We start from the raw sequence: 26886 nt of genomic DNA on the forward strand, positions 1-26886 counted from the left end.
GTGAATTCCCCCTGACTGCCTCTCCCCGAGCCTACACTCGGCACTGGAAAGGTCGATCTAGAGACTGCACCCTGAGACTGCTGAGGGTTATAACCCTTTTGTCTCCTGCCATCACTCTGACTATCCTGGCTCCTCTTGGAGCCCCTCTGTTCTTCCTCCTCCTCCTGCATCATAATCTCCATATGAGCAGCAGCATCAACCAGGTGTCTATACTCTCGAATGTAAGACCCACCAACTCTCAACTTGAGGCCCCGCCTCAACTTCCGTTCAAACTCATAGCAACGGCGTTCCTCAGACGCCACCAGTTCCGGTCCAAACCTGGACAGACTGGTAAAAGTAGCCTCAAACTCGGCCACTGACAAGCCCTGTTGTTTAAGCCGGCTAAACTGATCCCTCAGCTTCTCTCTAGCTGCTGCAGACAAAAACCTCTCCTGAAAAGCATTTATAAACGCCTCCCAAGTACTGCCCACTCGAGCCTTCTCGTACTTCCACCATTGACCCGCATCTCCCTTCAGCTGGAAGGATGCCAAGGTCACTTTCAGTGCTCCGTCCTCAATGCCAAGCATCTCGAACGTCTTACTCATCTGTTCTAACCACTCATCAGCCTTCAGTGGCTCCTTTGGATCTCCGATAAACTCATCCGGATTAGACCGGAAGAACTCCCTCTTCAAGAAAGAAGGCCCTGTCTCAGCTGCCTGATTCCCAGCTCTAAGAATACCCAAAGCTCCTGCTATCTCTCTGGCCAAGGCACCCATAGCCTGCTGACCTACTGGCTCGACCACAGTGGCCTGCCCAACTCCCTCCTGTACTGCCGGAATCTCACCAGGTAACGGTACTTCCTGCCTCGCAGGTCTACCACGCCTAGCACCTCTTCCTCGTCCTGACATCCTAATAAAGGCAACACAGAACATTAGCACATTCATAAATGTGCCGAAACTAAACACTCACGTCCTAATACATGAACAACTGTAATTCACTCCACATAAGCACATAAACACATAAGCACTTACGAATTTCATTTCCGGATAATGATAGTCCCGAGACGTTACTAGAGTTCCGGTTAGAAACAGCATTGATCAAGTGCTTTTCCAACAAGACTCCCAGAAACTCAAGGATCCAATCAACATCCCATAAATTAAATCCCATACCCACATAATCACATAAGCATGTTATCAATTAAGCACATAGCATATGATACTACATCTAAGTCTCTATCAAGCGAGACAAACCCATTGTGATACTAATCACTTCCCACGTACCCAAAGTATTCGAACCCGGTACGCTCTGATACCAAGTTGTAACGCCCTCAAAATAACAACAATAAACCCATCAGATAAGACTTGCATTTACATATAAACTAATCACACTCTTTTATTCATTAGAGTTTCATTACATAAGTATTACATGTTACTATCAAAAACAAAATGCCCTACGGGCTTACAGCTTTCCAAGTTAACACTTGGTTACAACAAAAGAGTACTAACTCGTTTACACATTAAGCCCTAGGCTTGAAGTTACATGTAATACATCAAAAGTTAAGCGACAAAAGTATGTCCGCCACTAGCCTCCCAGCTATGTCCTTGGAGGTGGCATGCTTCCTGCACCTGAAAATGATATTCCCATATAGGGTGAGCCACAGCCCAGTAGAAATACACTAAACCAACCATGGACAATGACTAAAATATTAGCAATTGATAGATGGTCAACACTGATACAATCACATAAATCACATATTTATGTCTTTCAACTTATGAGTCTAAGTTACCTTTCATTTTCCCTTTTTCAACAGATAAGCATGCTAGCTCTATCATCATTTCCACAGATATGTATAAAAACTATATCTCACATTCAGATAAGCATAAAAGCTATATCCACATTCTCAACAGATATGTATAACAACAATATCCCACATTCACAGATAAGCATATAAGCTGTATCCACACTTCACAAAGATAAGCATATGAGCTCTATCTTCACTTCTCTAGACAAGCATATGAGCTGTGTCTACGGAGTTCATCCCCTATCTCCTCCCAATTCCTATCCGGTTTAGAGGTACATCCCCTATCTTCCCCTAAACCGCGGAGTACATCCCCTATCTCCTCCTCTACACATAACGTATATAAACACATTGGTTCTATATACAATCATCCAATACATACAATTAATGTATTCTAACAACCGTCAAGTTCCATGACACATTTCATTGATTAGTTTCAGTTTACCTAATCATCATGCATTGTCTACAACAATCACGACTATCCTCCACCGATAGCCCAAAGCAGTTATTTCTAAACAGAAAATAAATGCACAAATGGATATTCAATCAACATTTCATTTCCTCATTTCTCCCAATTAATTATCCCAATTAATTAAACAATGTAATTAGGCCATTTTCCATAATTACCATTTCAACCCTTAGGTCCCATTTTCATCAATGAATTAACATCTATTCCATTTTTCCATGCCAAACATGCATCTAGGTTTATTATGAATAAAACCCCAACTTTTGTAAAATTACACGAAAGCCCCAAACTTTCACAAATTTACCAAACCAAGCCCAACATCTCAAAATACCAAAATTTAAAGACAAAACCTATAGAGAGGAGTAGGATATCCCTACCTCAAATTCGGAGTCCCAAAGGAGAAGACGACAAAACCCAACGTACTCCAAAACCCGAGATTTTCAGATTAAAATGAAGCCCTCGACGATCAACAACTTTTTTGCAAAGGCCAAAGGTGAGTAAATCACTCCTACTAGATCAAAACCTAGAGAGAAGGTAGAGTCTAGAGTGAGAGGCTCAACAATGGTGATTTTGGAAAAGTAAGAGAGAGAAGAGAAAGTGAAAAAGTGATTTGAAAAGTCACAATTTCGGGACTTTAACCCAGGTCTCCGCTCGAGCGTAAAACACCCCGCTCGAGCGGCCACTCACAGACTTCCGCTCGAGCGGCCAACCGCCCGCTCGAGCGCAGAATGCACTCGCCCAGCACTTTTGCAGAACCAGGCCCCCGCTCGAGCTCCCAACCCTACGCTCGAGCGCCCACTCACACAGATCCGCTCGAGCGGCCAACTCCACGCTCGAGCGTACAACACTGCACAACAAATACTGGATGGGTGTATTACCCGCTCGAGCGCCAACACCTCCGCTCGAGCGTACAGGCCAAAAATCTGGGCAACTAGTTTTGGTTTCTAAATTCAACCAACCTGAAACAAATCCGCCCAACACATCCTATAACTCAAATACGAAGTAAAAGGATGTAAACAAAGTAATAAACAACTACCAACATCCATGGACACATGTCCGGTTCACGGTTGTAGACACCCCATTTTTGACCGACCTTAAGACTCAGACGTCGCCAATTGAGCGCTTGGTGATGTTGCATAATGTGCTCGTTCAGAAGTTTCAGAGTCGCGGCCGTAAGCCCTGCCTCCGGACTTCCGAACCCTTTTCTGTGCCTTGTCTCGGTTTGCGAACCAGACTCGGTTTTCTCTGTTTCTTTTCCTGAAGGGAGGGAGAGGTCCCGTAGACCATCTCTCAATGTCCGTAGGCTACATTTGGTGGCCGTAGGCCATTTTGCCCATTTCGGAGTCCGGTTCCCGGTTTTCGGAGCCGTCAGGCCGTGTGCCTCGGTTCGGGACCGCTTAACCATCTCCTATTGCTCTGATTTTTGGCATACATCTTATTTCATCCATTTTGAGGGACACTGGAGGCTGAGAAACCCACTTCGAGGTCGAATACAATTTTCGGTGCTTAACAGCCCATTTCCGGGACCCCGAACTGTGTGTTTTGGCTCCGGAACATTCGTTTTGCAACGGTTTTCGCTCATTTTTGGCAGGTACCTCTGTTTTATCCCGAGGAAGGTCACTGAAGGGTGGGAGGCCAGCAATTGTTGCAGCAACCAGTTATCTCTCCTCCCGAGCCTCCCGGCGCCCGTTTTTCCCACTTCCGGGCTAATGTTGAATACCTTAGAGCTAGCGTTGCCAACTTTCAACCACGTATCTGTGATCTACACACCTGAGAGGCCCCTAAAAGTTCATGGCCGGCCATTAAGGTCACCTGACCCTTTTGACCCCTTTCTTCCGGGCTAATGTTGAACCTCTTGGACCTTTTTTCTTGAACTTTGAACCACATATCTGTGATGTACACACCTGAGAGGCCCCTAAAAGTTCATGGCCGGCCAGTAAATCAACTTGACCCTTTTGACCCCCTCTTTCCGAGCCATTGTTGAACCCCTTGGGCCCACTTTCTTGGAATTTCAATTACATGGTTGTGTTGTACACACATAGGGCTACCTCCCCAATACCTGGCCGGCCAGAAAAGCTGGTTGACCCTTTTGACCCCTAGCCGGCCGGCTAGGGGGTGTGGCCGGCCGGCCACCTCCAGCCAAAGTGAGCGGCCGGCCGTGCTCTCCTCACTGTACCCTTTCCAGCTGTGGGGCAATATCCCCCAGATATTTTCTGTATCCGGGGGATATTTTGGGAGAGAGGATTCCTCTCCAATTCACCCCCCTTTTACACCCCTTTCTTGACCTTATAACCAGCTGAGGGTCTTCTTCTTGGGGGTTAGAAAAATTACTCTTCAAGCTTCCATAGCCAACTCCATCTTCTTCCTTCTCAATTCTTCAAAAAACCCTAACTCCCTAACCATCATTCCTTCTACACCACCAAGCTCTACCACCACCATCTCATTTCCAGCAACAAGGAAGGATTCTTGAAGGTTAAAGAAGCTGCAAATCCATCCAAGAAGCAACAAAAGCTTGAATCTTCAAGGGTAAGTAACACTTTTACCCTTTTGACCCTTTTTCTTGATCTATTTCTAAGCCTCACTTCTTTTGGGTTTCAAGCTCCGGCCCTAACTGAAAAGGGCCATATTTTGAGCTCATCTTCACTTCTCATTAAGGGCTCAACGCTGTTTGAGCCCTCCATAATACACTTGCTTCATTGATCATCTTGTATGTCATAGTTTTGCATGCTATTTTTGACCCATGAGAAATTTATTTTCGAGCATGTTGTAAACTGATATAAGGCTTATTTTGAGCCCCTCTTCAACATTGGAGAAGGGCTCAACATTGTTTGGTGTCTCCATGTGGCACTTGTAGTTCAATCCCTTATTTGGCCCCCATTTTGTATAAATTGATAACCCTCTTTGCTTCTGTTTTTGGACCTTGGTCCGAACTGAAAGTGGCCTTATTTTGGCCTATACTTCATGTTTCATTAACACTTTTTTTCTGTTTGGTGATTATTTTGTATACTTCATGTTTTAGCACCTTTTGAGCCTCATTTTGCATCATATTTTTAGCATGTTTTTATACTGATTTTGAGGCTTCCATATACTGTAAATGTTCATATTTTTGGTCCATCTTCAGTGTTGTAGAAGGAAATTTTTCAGTTTGGGTTTTTCTTATACCACTTGCTTCATTACCCCTCTTTTGGCCCCTATTCTTGCATGCTATTTTTCCCCTACCTATACTTGCTGTTTGGCCATGTTTATAACTGTGAAAGTGCATCTTTTGGGACTGTCTAGCTTCTGTCTTTGCATTGCATGTCCATATTGTGCATGTTTGGCATAGCTATAGGCCATTTCGGATGCCTAATGTTGCATTTCGGGACATTTCCTTGCATTTCATGTCATTTCGCCTCATTTCGGGACTGTTTTCCCCCATATTTTGTTGCTGAAATTCCGTTAGTATGCTTACATATCATTTTTGCCATATTTCATCACATTTTATCATTGCCTCGGTTTGCGTGCCTGTGTGCACGCATTTCGAGGCACTTCATTTTCTGCCAACGGCATCCGATATGAGTGTGGCTGAGGCTCTCTCATGTTGGTATAAGCCCATTTGTCATTTTCATATCATTCTGTCATCGCCTCGATTTGCGTGCCCGTGTGCACGCGCTTCGAGGCACTTCATTTTCTGCCATCGGCATCTTATGTGAGTGTGGCTGAGGCTCTCTCATGTTAGTATAAGTACATGTTGCATTTTCCATGTCATTCGCATCGCTTTTGCATCGCCTCGGTTTACGTGCCCGCGTGCACGCATTTCGAGGCACTTCATTTTTATCCGATCGGCATCCCATGTGAGTGTGGCTGAGGCTCACTCATGTTGGTATAAGCCCATTTGTCATTTCCATATCATTTCATCATATTCTGTCATTGCCTCGGCTTGCGTGCCCGTGTGCACGTATTTCGAGACACATAGCATTATCTCGGTTTGCGTGCCCGCGTGCACGTATTTCGAGACACATAGCATTGTCTCGGTTTGCGTGCCCGCGTACACGTATTTCGAGACACATATCATTGCCTCGGTTTGCGTGCCCGCGTGCACGTATTTCGAGACACATATCATTGCCTCGGTTTCCGTGCCCGCGTGCACGTATTTCGAGACACATATCATTGCCTCGGTTTGCGTGCCCGCGTGCACGTATTTTGAGACACATATCATTGCCTCGGTTTGCGTGCCCGCGTGCACGTATTTCGAGACACATAGCATTACCTCGGTTTGCGTGCCCGTGTGCACGCATTTTGAGACACTTCATTTACACAGCATTTTACCATTGCCTCGGTTTGCGTGCCCGCGTGCATGCATTTCGAGGCACCTCATTTTGATTACATTCTGTCATTTTCTCGGTTTGCGTGCCCGGGTACACGCATTTCGAGGCATTTCACTTTCATAGCATTGTGTATGTTAGGATTGTATATTAGTTGCATTTCATGCATATCATGCATATTGCATCATGTCCGGAATAGGAGTTAGTCCGGGCACGGGAAACGAAGTACATTTCGTACTTCGAGTGACGGAATGTGTCTCAATTCCTAGTCACCGACACTCCGGATTATCCATGATGGAGTTAGGTTTTAGCTGTAGTTTCATGTGCATTCATCCTATATTGAGTAGTGCATTTCGACTCCTCGGCCATCATGCCTCGGTATGCGTGATTGGTGGCACGAGGTTCGAGACATGCATATATCTGTGCAAATACATTGCTATGCCCCTTTCCTGCTCTCTACTGCAGCAAAACGCAGAATCAGCAACTTCTTGGGACTTGGCACGCATTTCAAGAACAGGTGTAAACAGAGGCTAATTGGGGCATTCCGGTGGATTTCCGCGCAAGACAATCCGGACATGCATCATCCACCAGAAGCAAGGCAGTCCCTGGCTTGCACGCCAGTTTTTTTTTTATTTGCTTTCTAGTTAATTCATTAATTAATTAGAATTCTGTAATATTTTAGACTGTAATATTCTTTTATTTGGGACTGTAATATTTGGACTGTATATTTATTTGGACCCTCCGAGTGAGGGCATAACTGTAATAAGTGTGCGTGAGTGTGATGTATGTCTTCCAACCCCACGTCTTTCTCCCTTTTATTTATCCGCTTATGATGGTTAGATTAGGGCATATTTAAATTAGCATACAGTATGACAGCATGTTTGCATCATCCATCTGTATTGCATGCACTGGGCTCGGCACATCATACTAACTGCATTGTACTTTCAATTCTAAATTGAATACATGATAGTTGTAGCATTTCATATACCATCTTAGAATAGCCGAGCCTGCTATAGTTGCATTTTGCATGTGTTGCATTAGGCATTTTTGTATACTTAGGATCATGCATGATTTCTAATTAACTTCCTTTTTTTGGCTTGGAGTACTCGGTAAGTTTTATGCTTTAGCATCCTTGCATGCGTGTGAGTGACTGCCATGAATAGCATGCTTACCATGAGGCTAATTGCTAATGTGATATAACTGCCTGAATGCCTGTGGGTGAAGGTTGGGTTATTTGAATTGGAATAATTCATCAAATGTGTGTTTTAAGCCCACTAGATAGTGGCAAAATCATGTTTTCTAAGCCCACCCGAGGGTGGCAAATCCACGTCTTAGCCTACTTGCGGGTAGCACCATCAAACCATTTTCAAATAAACAAGCATGAAATGTTTTGTTCCAATTCGGACGACCCAGTCTATATTTATATGCTGCGAGCATCACATAGTAACCTAGGCTAATAACCGGAATAAGAACATACAATGTTTTCAAAAATTGATATCATGGTTAGTAGAGGCCGGTCTATGACCGGGCGAGCGGGGGTGCTCACGAAGTGACCTTCCCCAATCGTACCCAAGTTCCCGAACCGAGGCAACTTTGGTGATGACGGACACGTGGCCTTTTGGCACCGAGTCAGGGTTTCCTAAATTTCCCAAAATAAAATATTTAGGTGGTGACTCTGTATCTGGCAAAGCAGTCCATGTTTGGCACTTCTTTCAAAAATCTGTTTTCTCAAAAACGATTTGCCGGATTTGGACTCTTTGGTTCAGACTTAGAACCGTGACAACAAAATCGAGTCCGAGCTGTAGCGAGGTCCCCCGCGGGCTTGTTACAACGGTATAACAAGGGTAAACCCGGGATCGCTATAATTTTTTATTCTTGTGTTCTAATTTTTCTATTCTAATATAATTTTAATTATTAAACTATGTCTCAAGATTTACATATTTTAGAATTCTTACATTTAATCATAATAAATCTTGAACACAAAAGTGGACATTGAAACTGAGAGGGTAATTTATGTGTAGAAAAATGATACAGACCACTAATTGGTGGTTGCACTAGGGATGTGGCAGTGGGTCTCACCCACTGCCACATGTGTTTTGTGTCTTAGTTTTTGTTTTGTTTTGTTTTTTTTTTACTTGCCACATCATTAGTGGTGGTGTTAGTGGTAGAAATTTAGTGGTCTGTAGCATTGTTGTTTATGTGTATAATTTGGGCCGAGCTAAGTTCATTTTATCTTAGATGTTGGGTCGAAGTAAATGTTCGGATCGCACGGTTCTGGATCATCTATGCGTCAAGTCGGTCGGAGATGGGCTGCCAGGGGCCTGACCTGGCTATCCTAAGCTAAACCCCATAGAAGATCGAGGTGACAGTGGCAGGAGGCTCGAGCTAAGGGTAGCTCTGCAGGTGCAATCTCATGGTTAGGACTACGATAGTGTTGCTTAAAGCAGCACCAAGCTGTGTAAGCTCGGTTGAGTGTGGTACCAGCCGAGGTAAGAGATGCAACCATCTCACTTGATTGGCAATGAGTAGGGTGTTTTTAGAGTAGACATTATCCTTGGGAGTGTGATTCCTAGCAGGACTCTGCTGATGAGAGTTAGAATCTTATTAGGATTGTACCAAGCAGAATCTATAAAAGCTCATGACAGGATCTATGTACAGGTATCAGAATTCTTACTCTCAAATACATAGAGCTTTTGTGTCTATTGTCTACTCTGCTGACTTAGACATCGGAGAGGTTTCTGGCACACCCCCGCCAGCTAGCTCACGTTTATATTTTTAAATAGTAAAGCGACGACGTTTGAAGAAGTGCAAACTTAATCAATAGAATTATACGAGAAGATTATTTCGTACTCGTACAGAAACCAAATGGATATAGAATTTTTGAGAAGTGAGTTCTACCAATATATTTTGTTTATTCATATTTAGATGCCTTTAGCATTGTTTTTTTAAAATAAAAATTAGAGTGTTTATAATGATCTAAATAAGTATATTTTTTTTATTTTTTTACGAAAAGATGTACAAAGGATTATTTTGAAAAGTTGGTTAAAATTTAACTTTTTAACTTTTTTTTTTTTGAAAAACTGTGTAAAAAAATAAGATAAATGATATGACTCAAAATAAGTTAAAATCTAAAATTTTTAATCATCTTTCTCAAAGAGCCAAAAAAATAAAATAAAAAAATAATATGACTAAAAAACAATAAAAATATAAAAAATATATACTTTTATAAGAGAGGTGAAATAGTATCTAGTAGTGCACTAAAATAGAATAAATAATGTAAGTGCAAAACATCATAGCCCAAATCATTAAACCAAATCACTTTCCAGGCACTATATATTCAAATCACACCACATACAACCCTCTCACAGCAACATTCCATCTCTAGACATTTCCCTTGGCTTTTTCAAGCACTTTCATCAAATGTTCCTGTTAAAAATTGATGTATTATTGATTGATATGTTATTGTTATGTTTACAATGATTCCTATATATAGAAGAGAAGAATAGGTAGTAGGTGGAGTAGGTGAAGTGGAGTAGGTGAAGTGGGTGAAGTAGGTGAAGTGGGTGAAGTAGGTGATAGGTTTTAACAGCCCCCCGCAAACTCAAGGGGGATAGGAACTAACCAACTTGAGTTTGGAGAGAGTAACAAAACAAGAAAATACATAAAAATAAAAGAGGATAGGAGACACTGTATGGTCGTGTCAGACCGTTGGTGAAGGCACTGTATGGTGGTGTCATAACGTTATAGAGAACACTGTATGGCTGTGGCAGACCGTTGTAGCAGATAAAGTCTGGACATGTGACGAGGTCACACCGGACCGATGGAGAAGCTAACCGGAATCAAATGTCGGGACAGTTTTATGGGGTCATGTCGGACCGTTGGAAAAGCTAACCGGAATCAATTGCGGGACAGTTTATGGGGTCATGTCGGACCGTTGGAAAAGCTAACCGGAATCAATGTCGGGACAGTTTTATGTGGTCATGTCGGACCGTTGGAAAAGCTAACCGGAATCAAATGTCGGGACAGTTTATGGGGTCATGCCGGACCATTGTAGAAGCTAACCGGAATCAAGGTCGGGACAGTTTATGGGGTCATGTCGGACCGTTGTAAAAGTCGCACCCGCAAAAGGTGTGCCCAATCTGTCAAAAGGCGTGCCATCAAAAGGCGTGCCCAATCCATAACAAGGTGTGCCGGACATTATGGCGAGGCGCGTGACTACCTTGGCTTGCGCGCCCGTTTTGTCGTCTAGCGTCAAGTGGCGCGCGATGCGCGTATTTGCCCCGGCTATTTAAACCAAGGTTGAGGCGAGACAGAGGCTGAGACAAAAACCTGCTAAAAAACTCTGAAAAAACTCTTTGTTTTCTGAGAGAGATACTCTGTAACACTCTGTTGCCCAGAAAATGGCCTCGTCTTCCCGTGGTCTGCTCACGCTCTTTCCAGACCTCAACGAGTCCACAAGAGAGATAACTGGTGTGGTGGCCCTTGAACCCCAACCAAGCGCCCCAGGTTTTGCTCCGTTGAACTTTCCTATGAGGTCTGTGGAGCAAAAAATGGCAGTGTAAACGGATATTGAATCCAATCAGTATACATTGAAGTCATGTGTGGAAACCATGACTGCGGTCACAAACTTGTCGCACCGGCTTCAGAGTAGGACAAATGAGGTGCAGCATTTAAACGCCCAACTGGCTCTGCTCCAGCGCATGTATAAGGATGCGCGAGCAGAGATAAGTGTGCTAAAGGCGGAAAACAAGGAGCTGAAGCGGAAAGCCACCGTGATGTTCCGATTCGGAGGGCCGCCATATGCTGTAGTGGAGGAGCAGGGGAGAGTGAACGTGCTCGGTGGATTAGGAAGCACGAAGACCGGACTGGCACGGGACACCCAAGATAAAAGTAAGAAGAAGAGACCTGCAGTAGAGTAGAGAAGGGAAAAGAAAAATCCCACTGTGGGTGTGGTTGTTTTGTTTGTGTTTCTGTTTGTTTGTGGTTTTTTTTTTTTTTTTTTTGTGTAAAATTGGGAGCAGGGTTGATACCTGAGATGAATAAAATATGATTTGGTGTGAAAATTTGTAAATTTTTGATGTTTTATTATTATTTATTTATTTATTTATTTATTTATTTATTTTTATTTATTTTTTTGTAATGGAAAGATGTTGGTTTGGCAGGAGTCCATGGTTTTCAAAATACAATGGCGGTTTGTGTATCCATGGAGGTGTAGTACCCACGTGCTACGTAATAGTTTGTTAGTGCGTATGATAATATCTTGGGGCATGTGGGGTGATTATTAGAGAGAGAGAGTGACAGTGTGTGCTATGTCCCCCCTGTGTGATCTAACCCGAAAGAGAGCTATAGAGAGAGAGAAGAGGCAAAGAGATAGAGAAGTTCATGTATGGCTCCAAAGAAGAATTTCGGGGTGAGAGAGAGTGGAGGCCGAGAGAATGAGAGAGATAGAGAGAGCCCCCCTGTTTTGTTTTCACTTTTCTTCTTTATTCTCCTCAAGAGAGAGAAAGATGGTGAGGTCCCTCTCTCTCCCGTCTGTACTGTCTTCTCCCCCTGTATCAACCGTGTGTCTGTGTATGTGCGAACCGTGTGTTTGTGTATCAACCGTGTGTCATCAGTGCTAGTCGAGAAGGACGAAGCAGGCGGCGAAGAGCTCGCCGGAGGAGGGATTTTGGGCAAAGTCCGATGTAGTAAAAAAATGGAAAGTCCGATGTGTTACGAGTCAGATCATCTGAATCTGAAGGCAACCGAGCTAAGATTAGGGTTACCTGGAACAGATGAGCCACAAAAACAATCGTCTCAGATTGTTCGGAGCAACAAACGAGGCTCGTCGGAGATCGATGATACTGAAAATGGAGACCGAGATCGTGCCCCTCCGAGCAAAGCACAAGTAGTAGGATGGCCACCGGTGCGATCTTACCGGAAAAATTGTTTCCAAGCGAAGAAAACTGAGGCGGATGGTTGTGGAATATATGTGAAAGTGAGCATGGATGGAGCTCCTTATCTCAGAAAGATTGGTCTCAAGGTTTACCAGACCTACCCTGAGCTACTTAAGGCCTTGGAATTCATGTTCAAGTGCACTATTGGGTACAATGGATCTGAATATGCACCAACATATGAAGACAAAGATGGTGATTGGATGCTGGTTGGAGATGTCCCATGGAATATGTTCATCACCTCTTGCAAAAGGATGAGAATCATGAGAGCATCAGAAGCTAAAGGCTTGGGATGTTTATAGAAAGAAAAGGAAACCCACAAAAAAACGCAACTACACACAATGATGGGAAAGTATGTGTAGAAAATAAGCAGATTAGGTTGAGGTCCGGCGGGCGGCCAAGGCGAGGTTGCCGCCCGCCGGTGAAGCGAGAAATACTAAGGTCTTAACCTTGCTCTGATACCATGTTAAAAATTGATGTATTATTGATTGATATGTTATTGTTATGTTTACAATGATTCCTATATATAGAAGAGAAGAATAGGTAGTAGGTGGAGTAGGTGAAGTGGGGTAGGTGAAGTGGGTGGAGTAGGTGTAGTGGAGTAGGTGAAGTGGGTGAAGTAGGTGATAGGTTTATCAGTTCCAAATGAAGCCCTTCATGCTAGCAATCTTCTCTCTCCTCTTCATCCCAAGTTTTGAAGCCACCCACCAAACTCCTTGGCTTTTCTCTCTCCAATTCCTTCTCACCATCTTCTCTCTCCTCCTTTTGCTTCGAAACTCATGGCTAGTCCCAGGAGGCTTTGCATGGAAAAATCATTATTATGACCCAAAAACCTCTCCAAAACTCAATGGTCCTATGGGGTGGCCCTTATTAGGCACCATACCTCAAATGGGTACCCTAGCTCACCGTAAATTGGCCACCATGGCAGCCTCATTCGGCGCAACTCGTCTCATGGCATTCAGCCTAGGCTCCAATCCTGTGATCATCAGTAGTCACCCAGAAACAGCTAAGGAAATCCTTTGTGGGTCTTCATTTTCAGACAGACCTATAAAGGATTCGGCTGGTTCACTGATGTTCGAGCGAGCCATCGGTTTTGCCCCCTTTGGGGACTACTGGCGTCACCTCAGGCGAATCGCTGCTACCTACATGTTCTCTCCTAGGAGAATCTCCGGTCTCGAGGGCCTCCGGCGACGGTTAGCCAATGAAATGGCGGTGGGGGTGTGGAGGGAGATGGAGGAGAGAGGGGTTGCGGAAGTGAGAAGGGTATTACAAATGGGGTCTTTGAGTAATATGTCAGAGAGTGTGTTTGGGTAATTCACAAGGTGAGGAGTTAGGTTTGATGGTAAATGAAGGGTATGATTTAATTGCTAAATTTAATTTGGCAGATTATTTTCCTCTAGGGTTTTTGGATTTTTATGGGGTGAAGAGAAGGTGTCACAAATTAGCCCTAAGGGTGAAGGCTCTTGTAGGTCAGATTATTGAAGAAAGAAAAGGAGAGGACAGAGAGTTTGGTGGAAGAGATGATTTTCTTAGTGTTTTGCTATCTTTGGAGGATCAGCTCAGTGATACAGACATGGTGGCTGTCTTGTGGGTAAGAGCTCTCTCTCTCTCTCTCTCCATGAAAAGTTTTCAAATATAAAGATGTATTTTATTGTTTTATTTGTTCACACAATAAATATCACATATATTATATAAATTATTTTTTAAAAAAATAAAACCTACTCTATCACTTTAAAAGGCCCATAAAAAGTTTTAAAAAAGAAGAATTTCATTGATATATTTCTATAATTTATAACATCTCTTAACTGAACACGAATTAAATATTCATGATGCACCACATTACAAATAAAGGTGGTAGATATTCTTAAATTTATTTGTACATAAATCATTTATAGAGTAATTCAGATACTACAAGAAATAAGAGGATCAGTTTCACACGTAAATACCACAACTAAACCCATCATTTTGTTTTATGTGTGAACCGTTCTGATCATTTTATGAATAGTTTCTATGCACATAACACAACCCTGTAGACATATTATCACAAAATGGACATTGAACAGAGTTAACTCAGCCTTGATGTTTCTCTGGAATATTACTTCAGTTTTGCTATATACGCAAAATTTGATCATAAAATTGATAAAATTAGATATTATTAGAGGTGTGTGCGGTGCGATTCAAACATTTTGAGAGTAAAATTACAAGTCGAATGATAACTTGACGGATTAGCGAATTGACAAATTGCGGTCTAAACGGTTTTGAGCGAATTGGCGGCTTGAAAAATATTCTGACCAATTATCAAATATTTACATAATATATAATACTAATTTACATAATATTTTATAAATATAACAAAAATTAATTTTACACAATATGTTTTATATATAAAACTACTAATTTATAACAAATTTCACATCTTAAATATTTCTCACACTTATTTTTATTTTGATATTTCATTATAGGTTAAAAAATATATATGTATTAACTAGCAAAGCGGAACGGTTTGAAAGGCAGATTATAAATTTTAAAGTTTAATCCGTAATTAGCAAATAGAGTGGTGTTGATAGATGCAGATCGGTGCGATTTGAATGGATTTGACAGTATATTATGCAACCCTAAATACCACTGTCTCACATTAGAAAGAGACTAAGGATACAAAATCTAATTATAAAATTGAATACTACTCTCTGACATTCTATTATTGAATTTCATGTATTTAAAAATATTTCATAATATATTTTTTAAAAAGAGAAAGAAAAAAAAAAAAGGTGATGAAAACAAGATTTTGGAAGAGATGAACAATTTTTTCAAATAGTTGGTAATACTTTTACAGAGATTATGGCTTGGTTTGACATGTTTAAAAAAAATTAAAAAATTACTATCTTATTTAAGTCATATTATCTTATTTAAGTCATATCACCTCTCTAACACATCACTTCAAACTCAACTCATATTTAATGAAAAGTTAAAAAGTACACTTATTTAAATCATCCCAAACAACCTCTCAATGATTATTGAAAGAATAACATTAGGAACTTATATATTTAATTTATAAATTTATTTATAATGATACAATAAAAGAATGGGATTCTTAATGGTATAATAAATTAAAAATTAATATTTGCCCTAATATATTATTGTAAATAGAATTAAAAAACAAATTATATAGTTTCAAACAATTCCTGTTATAAAAATGCTTAGGTAGGTGTTTCAGATATTTTTCATGGTTCATGAAACTCTCATTGAAAATGCAGGTAGTACAAATTGGTGTCATATCATTAAAGATTTTGCACCCCGCTTTGTCAGAAGAGATCATCATAGGATTATGATAGGTCTACATAGACTTTAGGAACAACTTTGACTAGATAGATAGTGCTGGTAGGTTACTAGGTGCCATTATTGGCATGTGGATAACATCCCAATAATAATGATAAAAAGTTTTAATTTTTAAATTTTAAAAATTATTTTAATGATGCAGTAAGAGAAAAAAAATAAAAAAATATAGGCATATCATATTATATGTGGACCTTATACCTTATTACATTATTAGAACTCTCATTAAAACTTTAAAATTAAAACTTTTAATTTTTATTCTAACTCTTTAGATTTCATATCCAACAATAAAAAATATACTTCATCCGTTTCAAAATAATAACTATTTTTAAAAAAAATTAATTTTGTTAATAATATAATTATTACACTTTTTAAAAAAATCACTATGCTTGGTTATCATTTTTTAAAAATACTTCCTAGAAAATTTTATTTTTCGTATTTTTTTGTTTTTACTGAATTCTTTTAATATTTTGAGCAATTTTTTTAATTTTTAAACATACCTAACATACATATATCTAAAAAGTAAAAAAAAAAATTTGAAAAAAACCTTTTAAAAATTCACTAAATACCAAAAATACAAAAAAAATACGAGAATTCAGTACATTTTTTTTTATATTTTTATGTATTTATTAATTTTTAAAAATATTTTTTCACAAATTTTTTACTTTTTAGATACATCTAAGTAAGGTGCATCTAAAAAAGTAAAAAAAATGTTTAAAACTTTAAAAATATTCACTAAAAACAAAACAAAAAAAACACGAAAATCAAAAAACTCAATTTTCAAAAAACTTAATTCTAAAAACTCAAACCAAATACACTGAATAATTTTTCAAAATTACCTTTTGATAATATATTTTTTGAAAATATTAATTGTCATAATTATTCTTTTGTATTATTAACGAATTTAAATGAAAGACAAAATAAGAGATTCATATTAGTTCAGTCTTTAATTTTTGAAAATGAACTAATATTTTGGAATAATGGAAAATGGAATAAGAGATTAATATTTTGGGATGGAAGGAACATATATATATATATATATATAAATGAATAAATACTTTAAAAATTCTTGTATATAAATTTTTAGGTTAATTTTAGGATAAATTATATTTTGTACCTTTGTACTTTATATCAAATTTCATTTTATTCTTACACATCAAATAGAATTTGGTGCAAAGTATAATTTATCCTTAATTATATTAACTACTTTTGAGATTTATAAAAAATACATTGAGTTATAAGTTTGACATAATTAGATTTTCTAAAAATTTTGGTTCACATATACCATCTAAGAGGTCGCCGGATCAAATCCCACGAAAATCAAACATCTGAAACCTTGGAGCTACTGAAGATTTGTTCGGTCGTTAATTTTAAAACTTCGGGATTAGTTGACGTATGTGTAAATTGGCCCGAATATCTAGTTATTAAAAAAAAAAAGTTTCAATTCACATAATAGTCAGTTTATTTTTTATCAACAATTAGTTAGTCGTATAAAAAATTGATATTTTCATCATTTTATATTAAGATATATATTATACCTTTTGTTGTTGTGTCTACACACGATTTGCATTAGTTTCAAATGATTTAATCTTATTAAAAGACACGTGAGTATAATTATGTTAAATTCGTAAAATTTTTAAATAATCTTTTTTCCAAACTCACTACAAAAATTGAAGTTTTAAAGACTAAAATTTAGAGATAAAATTATTTTTTAGAGACCAAATATTTTTGTTGCAAAAAATGTTGTTATTATATTTTTAGCAACGAAAATTAGACATTAGTGATAATTATTGTCGTTTTGGGACCAAATTATTTGTCTCAAAAAATAAATCATTTTGCGACCAAATTATTTTGTCCCTAAAAATCTATTAATGAATGACATTTTCAAAATTTTGTCACCAAAAACCTTGTTTTTTACTTTTCGGGACGATCTTTTAGCGACTATCCTCATGACGATAAAAATTGGTCTATAAATGTCTTTTGCAACAAAATTTTCACTTTTATAAACCAAAAAATTTGGTCTCTAAAACTCTTATATGTTGTAGTGACTCTTAGAGTGGTTAGTATAATTTAATCTCTTTTTTAATATAATAATGTGATCTTTTATAATCTTTTCATTCTAAATCAAAACTCACAGTTATATCTTATAATTTTGAAAACATTATTAATACTGGATTAGACTTTTGTATAAAAATTTCTGTCATATATACCATTTTTTAGAACAAAATTATAATTTGATAATGCATGTACACACTATTATTGACATGTTTGGCCACATCGTGAAACATTCAAACATGCAAAGTTATATCATTTGATTCTTTATTAACTTTATTAGTTTTTTTTTTTTTTTTTTTAACAGAATTAGCTTTATTAGTTTGAGCCTTGAAAAATGTAGCTTTACTTAATAGAGCATAAAATACTATGTCATAAAGTTTGCCTCTCTTTTTGCATGACTTTAAGTGCTATGTACGATAGAACTCTTTATTGCAAGTCATATGAGAACTTTATCTTCGAGTAAATCTAATCAGATATGAGATTTTCATATAACGAAATATAGATATAAATTAAATAATGAATCTTTAACATAGATGATCATTTTTATGCTAATTAAATTTTTCTTTGGGGCATGCACCAATAAATCTCAAATTTATATCTTGTAACCCATTTGGTCCTATGAATTTTCTTATGAACCGTTAGGTCCTATCCCAATGTTAGTGACCATTGAACATCATCGACATCAAACATTATCCATCACTGTGATATAATATCACAACATCATCATTATGAAAACATCATCATTAGACTGAAAGGTACCATTAACATCAAATATCACAACATCATTATCAAAATAACATCAAACATCATCAAAATAGATCCACATTAGCAAAATAGATCAACATTAACATCATCAAAACAAATCAAACAGCAAACATTAACATTAACATTAACGTCATCAAAAACATATCAACATTAACATCATCAAAACAGATCAAACATCATCAACACAGTGATGTTCTTCACTCAAATCAGATTGAATATCGGATCTGTGATGTTCTTCAATACATTGATGTTCTTGAATGTTGGATCTGTGATGTTCTTCAACATAGTGATGTTCTTGAATGTTCTTGAATATCGGATGTGTGATATTCGATCGAAATCATCAACACAGTGATGTTCTTCCCTCAAATCCCTCAAATCGAATCCATCATCAAATTCATTAGAACATCAGATTCATCAATCGAACACCAACACCATCGCCTTTGTTTTATCCATCCATCAACATTATGTATATATATAATCAATCCCTACTATCTCTTCCCTGCTTTTTCTCTTCTCTTCTCTGCAATGTGTATATATATCCGACCACCAACAATGGCGGCTCCGCCATCATCAACAACACCATCAGGATCTTGACGAAACCCTTCCAATGTAAGATAAAGCTTCATCAGGATCGATGTTTCGATCATCATCCGGGTAAGGAGGATAAGCCTCTCATTCTTCAAGATCAGTCTTGTCCATCTCCACCCAGCCCTAAGCCCAATCTCAGTCCCAAAAAAAAAAATCCGACCTTTCCAATCCGCAGTTCCCTCTCTCAGATCCGATCGAATTCTCTGCAAATTCCAAACCCTTGAAACAACAAAACAACAACAATGGCTTCAACCTTCAGCGGCGATGAAACGGCACCGTTCTTCGGCTTCCTCGGCGCTGCATCTGCCCTAGTTTTCTCCTGTAACACCACCAACTCTCAATCTCCCTTGTCCGATTTCAATTTGAACTTGATCTTCTTCTTTTTGTTTTTGGATCTGCAATTCTTATATATGGATATGTTTTTTAGGTATGAGGGCTGCGTATGGGACAGCGAAGAGTGGCGTTGCAGTGGCGTCAATGGGTGTGATGAGACCAGAGCTTGTGATGAAGTCGATTGTTCCAGTGGTTATGGCTGGTGTGTTGGGTATCTACGGATTGATTATTACTGTGATCATCTTTCTAAGGTAGAGAAAGGGATGATGATGTTGTGAAGTTGTTTTGATGATGATGATGTTGTTTTGATGATAATGTTGTGATGTAAAAAGAGGACTAAATGGTGCATAAGAAAACTTATAGGACTAAATGGTTTAACTTTCTACTATATAGGATTTACTGGTAATTTTTCCTTTTTCTTTTTATAATGTTTTTGGAGATGATATTTAGAGGAACAGAATCAGTTGCTATTCTTCTGGAATGGATCATAGCCAGAATGGTTTTACACCAAGACATTCAAGCAAAGGCTCAACAAGAGATCGACACGTGTGTGGGCAGCCACAGGCAAGTGCGAGATTCCGGCATCCCAAACCTCCCATACTTGCAAGCCATAGTCAAGGAGGCCCTGAGACTGCACCCTCCAGCTCCATTACTCTCATGGGCCCGCCTCGCGGTCCATAACTGCCATGTCGACAAATTCTTTATCCCAGCTGGCACGACCGCGATGGTGAACATGTGGGCCATAACCCACGACCCGTCCATTTGGAAGACCCGTGGACCTTTAAGCCCGAACGGTTCATTGAGTTGGACTTCTCGATCATGGGCTCAGATCTGAGGCTTGCGCCTTTTGGGTCGGGCCGGAGAGTGTGTCCGGGTAGGGCACTGGACTTAGCCACGGTCCACTTATGGCTCACACATCTTCTGCACCGATTCAATTGGGTTCCAGCCCAATCAGTGAATCTTTTGGAATGCCTTGGGCTCTCTCTTCAGATGAAGAAGCCACTGGCTTGTCGCGGAATGCGCCGGTATTGCTCTTTGTAAGCATCTGACTTTACCCAAAGTAAAGAATTAGAAACTGTAAAAAATATATATATATTATTAGCAATGTTGTAGGTTGTAATTCGGTGTGTTCTGTGCAAAAGAAAATAAAAAAGTTATGTATAATTTTATTTTTTATTAATTTTTCTCACATCTAAATACAAGTGGGTCCCACTGCCTAGTATTTTAGAATGAGAAAATGATATAAAAAATTCAATTATGTATAACATTTATTAAAAAAAAAAAAGTGAAGGATTGGTGTGTTGTTTTAGATGAATGCTAAACCCTGAACTCTACAGTGTAAGCTTGAGGGGAAGAGCAGCTTTAGCTCATGAAAATTTGCAAATTGTTAGTTTCTAATTTGCTTGATTAATTTGAGTTTCGCTTAGTTTACCCATGAATGGAATGTGATGGAATTAATTAGAGTTTTCAAATTGTTAGTTTCTAATGTGATGGAATTGATTAATTTGAATCCGCTTTGCAAATTGTTAATTGGAAAATGTATTGTAGCTCGAAACCCATTGCCCCGAATGGCTCGATTTTCAAAAACGACGACGTTTTGACTTTTTTTTTTTTTTTTCCTTCTTTCCCTTCCACTTCTCCATTGTTGGGCAATCACTTCTCGATTTTCAGTTTTTTTTCAAATTCGGGGTTGAATAAGAACTTATATCCAAAGGCCCTATCACTACAAGAATTAACATTTTTAGCAACAAAAAAATTAGTCGCTAAAAGTCTATTTTTGGTCGGAAAAAGTTATTCGCGACCAATTTTTTTGGTCGCTAGTTTGGTCGCCAATTGAGGGTCGACAAAAGTAATTCGCGACCAAAATTTTCGTTGGTCGGCAAAAGTTGGATTTGCCGACTAAATTTTTGGTCACTAAATATTTAATTACCACGACTAATTCATTTTGTCGCTAAAACACTTTGGTCGCGAAAAGTCGCCTTTTGCCGACCAAATTTCTTAGTCGCCAATTGACACATTTTGCGACCAAAAAGTTTGGTCGCCAATTGTGACATTTCGCGACCAAATTTTTTGGTCGCCAATTGTGACATTCTGCGACCAAAATTAGTTTGGTCGCCAATTGTTACTTTTCGCGACCAAAACTGTTGGTCGGCAAAAGTGAGTTTCCACGACCAACAAAATTTTTGGTCGGCAATAGATGTATTTTTTGCGACCAAAACTCTTGGTCGGCAATTGTCATTTTTTGCGAAAAAAAATAATTTATTTGTCGCGACTAATAAATTGGTCGCCAAAGCAGGAAAACAATACACCTGTAATTCCTAATAATTCATTCAATCCATAATAAACCTATAATTTTAAAGCATCATTCAAATTAACGGATGCTGTAGGGGCTCAATACTCCAGAACTATTTTATCTTAATATATTGTTAGGCTTTGTTTACCAAAAAAGAAAACAAGGTGTGCAAAACCTCTCTAATAAATAATATCAAAATTTTCTTTTATTTCTTTCTCAAGCTATGTAAGGGCACAAGTTCATAGCATATTCATCGTCATGTGATGAATGTGTCAGGAAAGAGAAAATTATAGAAAAATAAAATATATTTTTACAAAATTTTCTCATAAACTAATGTAACATCAAACAATAAATTTTAAAATTTTAACATAAAGCCAAGCTCTTCATATCTCATGTCAATCCTCATAATCATAATCCACACCATATGCTCCGCAGCTTTCAACACCTTCACCGTAATCAGTCTTGTGGTCAAATTCATTATCATACTTTCTTATTTCAGACTCAATCTGTCGGTGCTAAACTTCTTGTTAAACTTTGTATCGCATTTTGCAATTATGCCTTCCGTGTTGGCATTCTCGGCACCTTGGCTCTGTAAAGACATTGAAATGGATGTATAGAAATACATTAGCCAACTCTCAGTGTAGCTTTGTCTCATAGCAAGTAATAAATTTCAGATTAATGGAACAAAAATAACAGTAAAATAACATGGCATCATATTGTAACTTGATTTGTTAGATTTGAAATTGAGAATTCATGTAAATATGATGAATAATCCCACCAAATGATTATTTCAATCCTTCCATCTAACTTGAGCCAAACACACGCGGCTTATCATCATACAATTACCTGTTTTAGAAACTGTATTTGAAAAAAAACATTAGAAAATGACAATGACGACTGTATTTTCCTCCACGTCTCGTTTTCATTTATAAAAAGGGCTGCAACCTTCATTGGCAGGAAGAACTGAAGTTTCCTTTGTTAAGTGCGCCATTGAATTACCATAGGACAACGTTGGTTGGAGTCATTGCAATGGAGCTGCAGCTTGTAAAATTCAGTGGGAAGGTAAGTTTATATTCAAGTGACCATTAACTTGAGGTCGAGACCATTTGTGTTGTGGGGATTGGTATTTGTCAATTTGTTCTACCCTTCCAATTCTTATTTTTGATTTGTTTCCATCACTAACCAAACCAAACTGGCCCAATACACATCGGTTGGATTTGGTTATTTAGTTTTCCCATTAACTATGGTGCATATGGCCACAAAATGGATAGGTTTGGCTCACATCTCATAATCAAACCATAAAGCACTTCCGAGAGTACAAAGAATGCGGCATTGATGACATACTAGGAGATTTATCTCTGCAGCTAATAGGGTATTCCATGAGTTTTCAGCATTTCACATGCTATGTAGTATATGAACTACCGACATTTTTCTACTATATAAGTTCAGAACTCTGAATTAATGTTTTCTCTCTCCCCCCTATGGTTATTTAGATTTTTTATTCAAATCATTTCAGTGCAAAAAGTGGTGCTAATAGAAGAGACAAAGTGAACGGATGTGAGGATCCTCTGAGGTGCAAACTAGAACAGTTTTACGGCGAAATGAGGGTTAAATATTCCTACCAGAAAATGAAGCAGGACAGCGTGTCTCAATCTCTTGAGTTTTACATGCTTCAATTGAATGGCACTCTTTGAGATCAGACAAATGCATGTATTCAATATCTAACTTGGCAACATATTCAACAATACAACAAAGGGCTTTACATGTGTTTATTTGTGTAATCAGTACATTCAAAGGACTCCACATCTAAACTAGTGCTCGTTCTTCTATGATTTTACTTACAGAAAGACTATAGCAGTCAAAAGGCCGTGAGTACAATAAAACAAATGTTATTGGTTTTGTTGTCAAATCAATTCCATCTCATTAGCTACATATCATGGGTATTTACAGCATCATGACTATTAACCAACTTTTGCTCCAAATTACCTACACTCGAAGAGGGTAATATCTGAAAGAAAGGAAACAAAGAAAAGGCAGCATTACTGTTTCATGTTTACTATTCATTTGTTCCCAAATAATCTTTTTGTAATGCATCTCTTCCTTACTGTGCAGATATTTGTCAACCTGTAAAAAATTTGACATTGTTTCGAAGTTATAAATTCACTGATCTGATAAGTCAATCAAGTAACATTTACCAATTAAGTCAAGAACACAACTTGCTTTAAAACTTGCAGCATACCTCAACATCATCGATATCAGAAAGGCTTTCTGACTCGTCAATTGCTGCCATTCTACTCAGATGCTCATATCTATGCAGCTGACCAGATACCTTGTTACCATCTTGGCATCCATCAGAAGCTTCTGAAACATCAGAATGTTACTTTGACTTAAGCTTTCAAGTTTAATCCCTAAAATAATGCATGACAGGAATTTCATGAGAACAATTCGTTACCCTTTTGGGTATTCAAGAATCCACTTCTTACAACATCTGCACGTACTTTCGAGGACGGTGTTACTTCTTTCTCTAACTAAAAAACAAACATGAAAACAGAAGTGTGTGGAAAGATAAACTTGATCCAAGATCTCTCTTACACACCTTAAAGTCATTAGTTTATCAATCACGGGACAGAAACAAGGAGTAATGAGGAAGAAAAAGCTGCATAATCCTAAATTACTTCTAACAGTATATTTGAATATATATCTCAACCATAGTGAAAAATTCAGAAAATGGGAAACAATGCACAAGATTGTGAGCAAAATGTCTTTGTAAGTCTAAGGAATGGAGGCAAAGGTCTTTTAGTTTATACAAATTACAATACACATTTCATGAGAAGAAGAAAAAAAAAACACGATATTTATCTTTAAATTTTGAATATGCCATGCCTTTAGCTCATTGGGTTGGGATCATATATTTCCAAGCTAGGGAGGGATTTAGGAGATAAATGGCAGGAGAAGTTGAAAGTATATACAACTGAATTCTGATCTCATTACCCTGAATTAGACATGCTGCTAGTTTAGTTTTCCACATCTTTTTTATGCTTCAAGAGTCAAAAATCTTTTTTTTCTTCTTTTTTCATTTTTAAGATTTTCTGCGCATGGGCTCAGCTAGTGTTCCATGGGCCTTCTTTTGTGTCACATTATTGTGTTTTTATACATGATCCTTAGTGTAACGCCCTCAAAATAATAACATTAATCCCAACAAATAAGACATGCATTGATATGTAAAAGTTCCACATTCTTCCATTTAACAGAATTCCATTACATAAGTATTACATGTTAACAACAAAAGCAAATGCCCTAAGGGCTTACAGCTTTCCAAGTTAACACTTGGTTACAACAAAAGAGTACTAACTCATACACATTAAGAACTTGGCTTGAATATACATGTAATACATCAAAAGAACAAAATAACAAAAGTCCGCCTGCCTCTAGCCTCCCAAGCTACGTCCTTGGAGGTGGCATGCTACCTGTACCTGAAAATGATATTCCCATATAGGGTGAGCCACAGCCCAGTAGAAATATACTAAACCAACCATGAACAATGACTAAAAGATTAGCAATTGATAGATGGCCAACACAGATACGTTCACATAAATCACATATTTATGTCATACGACATATGAGTCCAAGTTACCTTTCATTTTCCCTTTTTCAACAGATAGGCATATGAGCACTACCCACATTCTCAACAGATATGTATAACAACAATATCCACATTCTCAGATAAGCAAATAAGCTATATCCATATTCTACAACAGATATGTATAACCACAATATCCACAGATAAGCATATAAGCTATATCCACACTTCACAAAGATAAGCATATAAGCTCTATCTTCACTTTACTAGACAAGCATAAGAGCTGTATCTACGGAGTTCATCCCCTATCTTCTCCTAACACTATCCGGTTTAGAGGTACATCCCTTATCTTCCCCTAAACCGCGGAGTACATCCCCCATCTCCTCCTCTACACATAACGTATACAAACACATTGGTTCTATATACAATCACTCAATACATACAGTTAATGTATTCTATCAACCGTCAAATTCCATGACACATTCCATTGATTAGTTTTCGTTTGCCTAATCATCATGCATTGTCTACAACAATCACGACTATCCTCCACCGATAGCCCAAAGCAGTTATTTCTAAACAGAAAATAAATGCACAATGGATATTCAATCAACATTTGATTTCCTCATTTTTCACAATTAATTATCCCAATTAATTAAACAATATAATTAGGTTGTTATCCATAATTACCATTTCAACCCTTAGGTCCCATTTTCATCAATGATTCAACATTTATTCCATTTCTCTACTCCAATCATGCATCTAGGTTTATTATGAATAAAACCCCAACTTTTGTAAAATTGCACAAAAGCCCCAAACTTTTACCAAATTACCAAACCAACCCCAACATCTCAAAATACTAAAATTTAAAGACAAAATCCATAGAGAGGAGTAGGATATCCCTACCTCGAAGTTTAAGCCAAAAAGGAGATGAAGACTCGAAGATCAACGTGCTCCAAATCCAAACTTTTTCAGATTAAAACAAAGCTCTCAACACCCTCTATCTTTTTAACAAAGGCCCTAGGCTAGATTCACACTCTAGGGAGATCAATTCTTAGAGAGAGTGTAAGTTTAGAGAGAGAGTGTCTCGGATCAAGGGTTTGAAAGAAAAATAAAGTGAAAAAGTGATGTTTCAAAACGCTACTGTCCACTGATATAAAACACTCTCGCTCGAGCGAAGACTTGGTCGCTCGAGCGACCAGACACAGAAACTCTCGCTCGAGCCAAGGAACTCTCGCTCGAGCCAAAAACTGAAAAGTGCGCTCGAGCGAAGGAATGCTCGCTCGAGCCAACAACTCAAACCCTCAGGTCTGCAACCAGAAGCACGCTTGAGCGACAGACCTCTCGCTCGAGCGAAGAACAAACCAGACCGCTCGAGCCAAGAAAAGCTCACTCGAGCCAAGAAACACAACTCTCAGGTCCAGAACCAGACGCCATCGCTCGCTCGAGCGAAGCCACTGTG

General features: G+C 38.3%; 1 protein-coding gene, 2 long non-coding RNA genes and 1 pseudogene across 4 annotated transcripts; 3 read left to right on the forward strand and 1 right to left on the reverse strand.

The window, feature by feature from the left end:
- Positions 1–12214: 12214 nt before the first annotated feature.
- On the forward strand, positions 12215–12821 carry LOC114290009 (auxin-induced protein 22D pseudogene; annotated as a pseudogene). The gene has a single exon (XR_014345892.1). The product of XR_014345892.1 is annotated as an auxin-induced protein 22D pseudogene (transcript).
- Positions 12822–13313: 492 nt separating this feature from the next.
- LOC114312654 (cytochrome P450 78A5) lies at positions 13314–20959 on the forward strand. The gene is given in 4 exon segments (XM_082899738.1): positions 13314–13787; positions 13789–14071; positions 19994–20318; positions 20321–20959. Coding segments are annotated over 4 exon segments (1335 nt in total). The 5' UTR covers positions 13314–13335; the 3' UTR covers positions 20596–20959.
- LOC114308618 (uncharacterized) lies at positions 18494–19801 on the forward strand. Its single transcript, XR_014347126.1, has 2 exons — positions 18494–19542; positions 19649–19801. It is a non-coding gene; the product is annotated as an uncharacterized LOC114308618 (long non-coding RNA).
- Positions 20960–22029: 1070 nt separating the features above from the next.
- LOC145804746 (uncharacterized) lies at positions 22030–25006 on the reverse strand. The gene is made up of 4 exons (XR_014347125.1): positions 24300–25006; positions 24087–24208; positions 23905–23971; positions 22030–22436 (listed from the first exon to the last, which is right to left on the reverse strand). It is a non-coding gene; the product is annotated as an uncharacterized LOC145804746 (long non-coding RNA).
- Positions 25007–26886: the final 1880 nt, after the last annotated feature.

Source organism: Camellia sinensis, chromosome 12 (genome assembly GCF_055761805.1).
Source record: "Camellia sinensis isolate YWXY chromosome 12, ASM5576180v1, whole genome shotgun sequence".
In the NCBI taxonomy this organism is placed as follows: domain Eukaryota; kingdom Viridiplantae; phylum Streptophyta; class Magnoliopsida; order Ericales; family Theaceae; genus Camellia; species Camellia sinensis.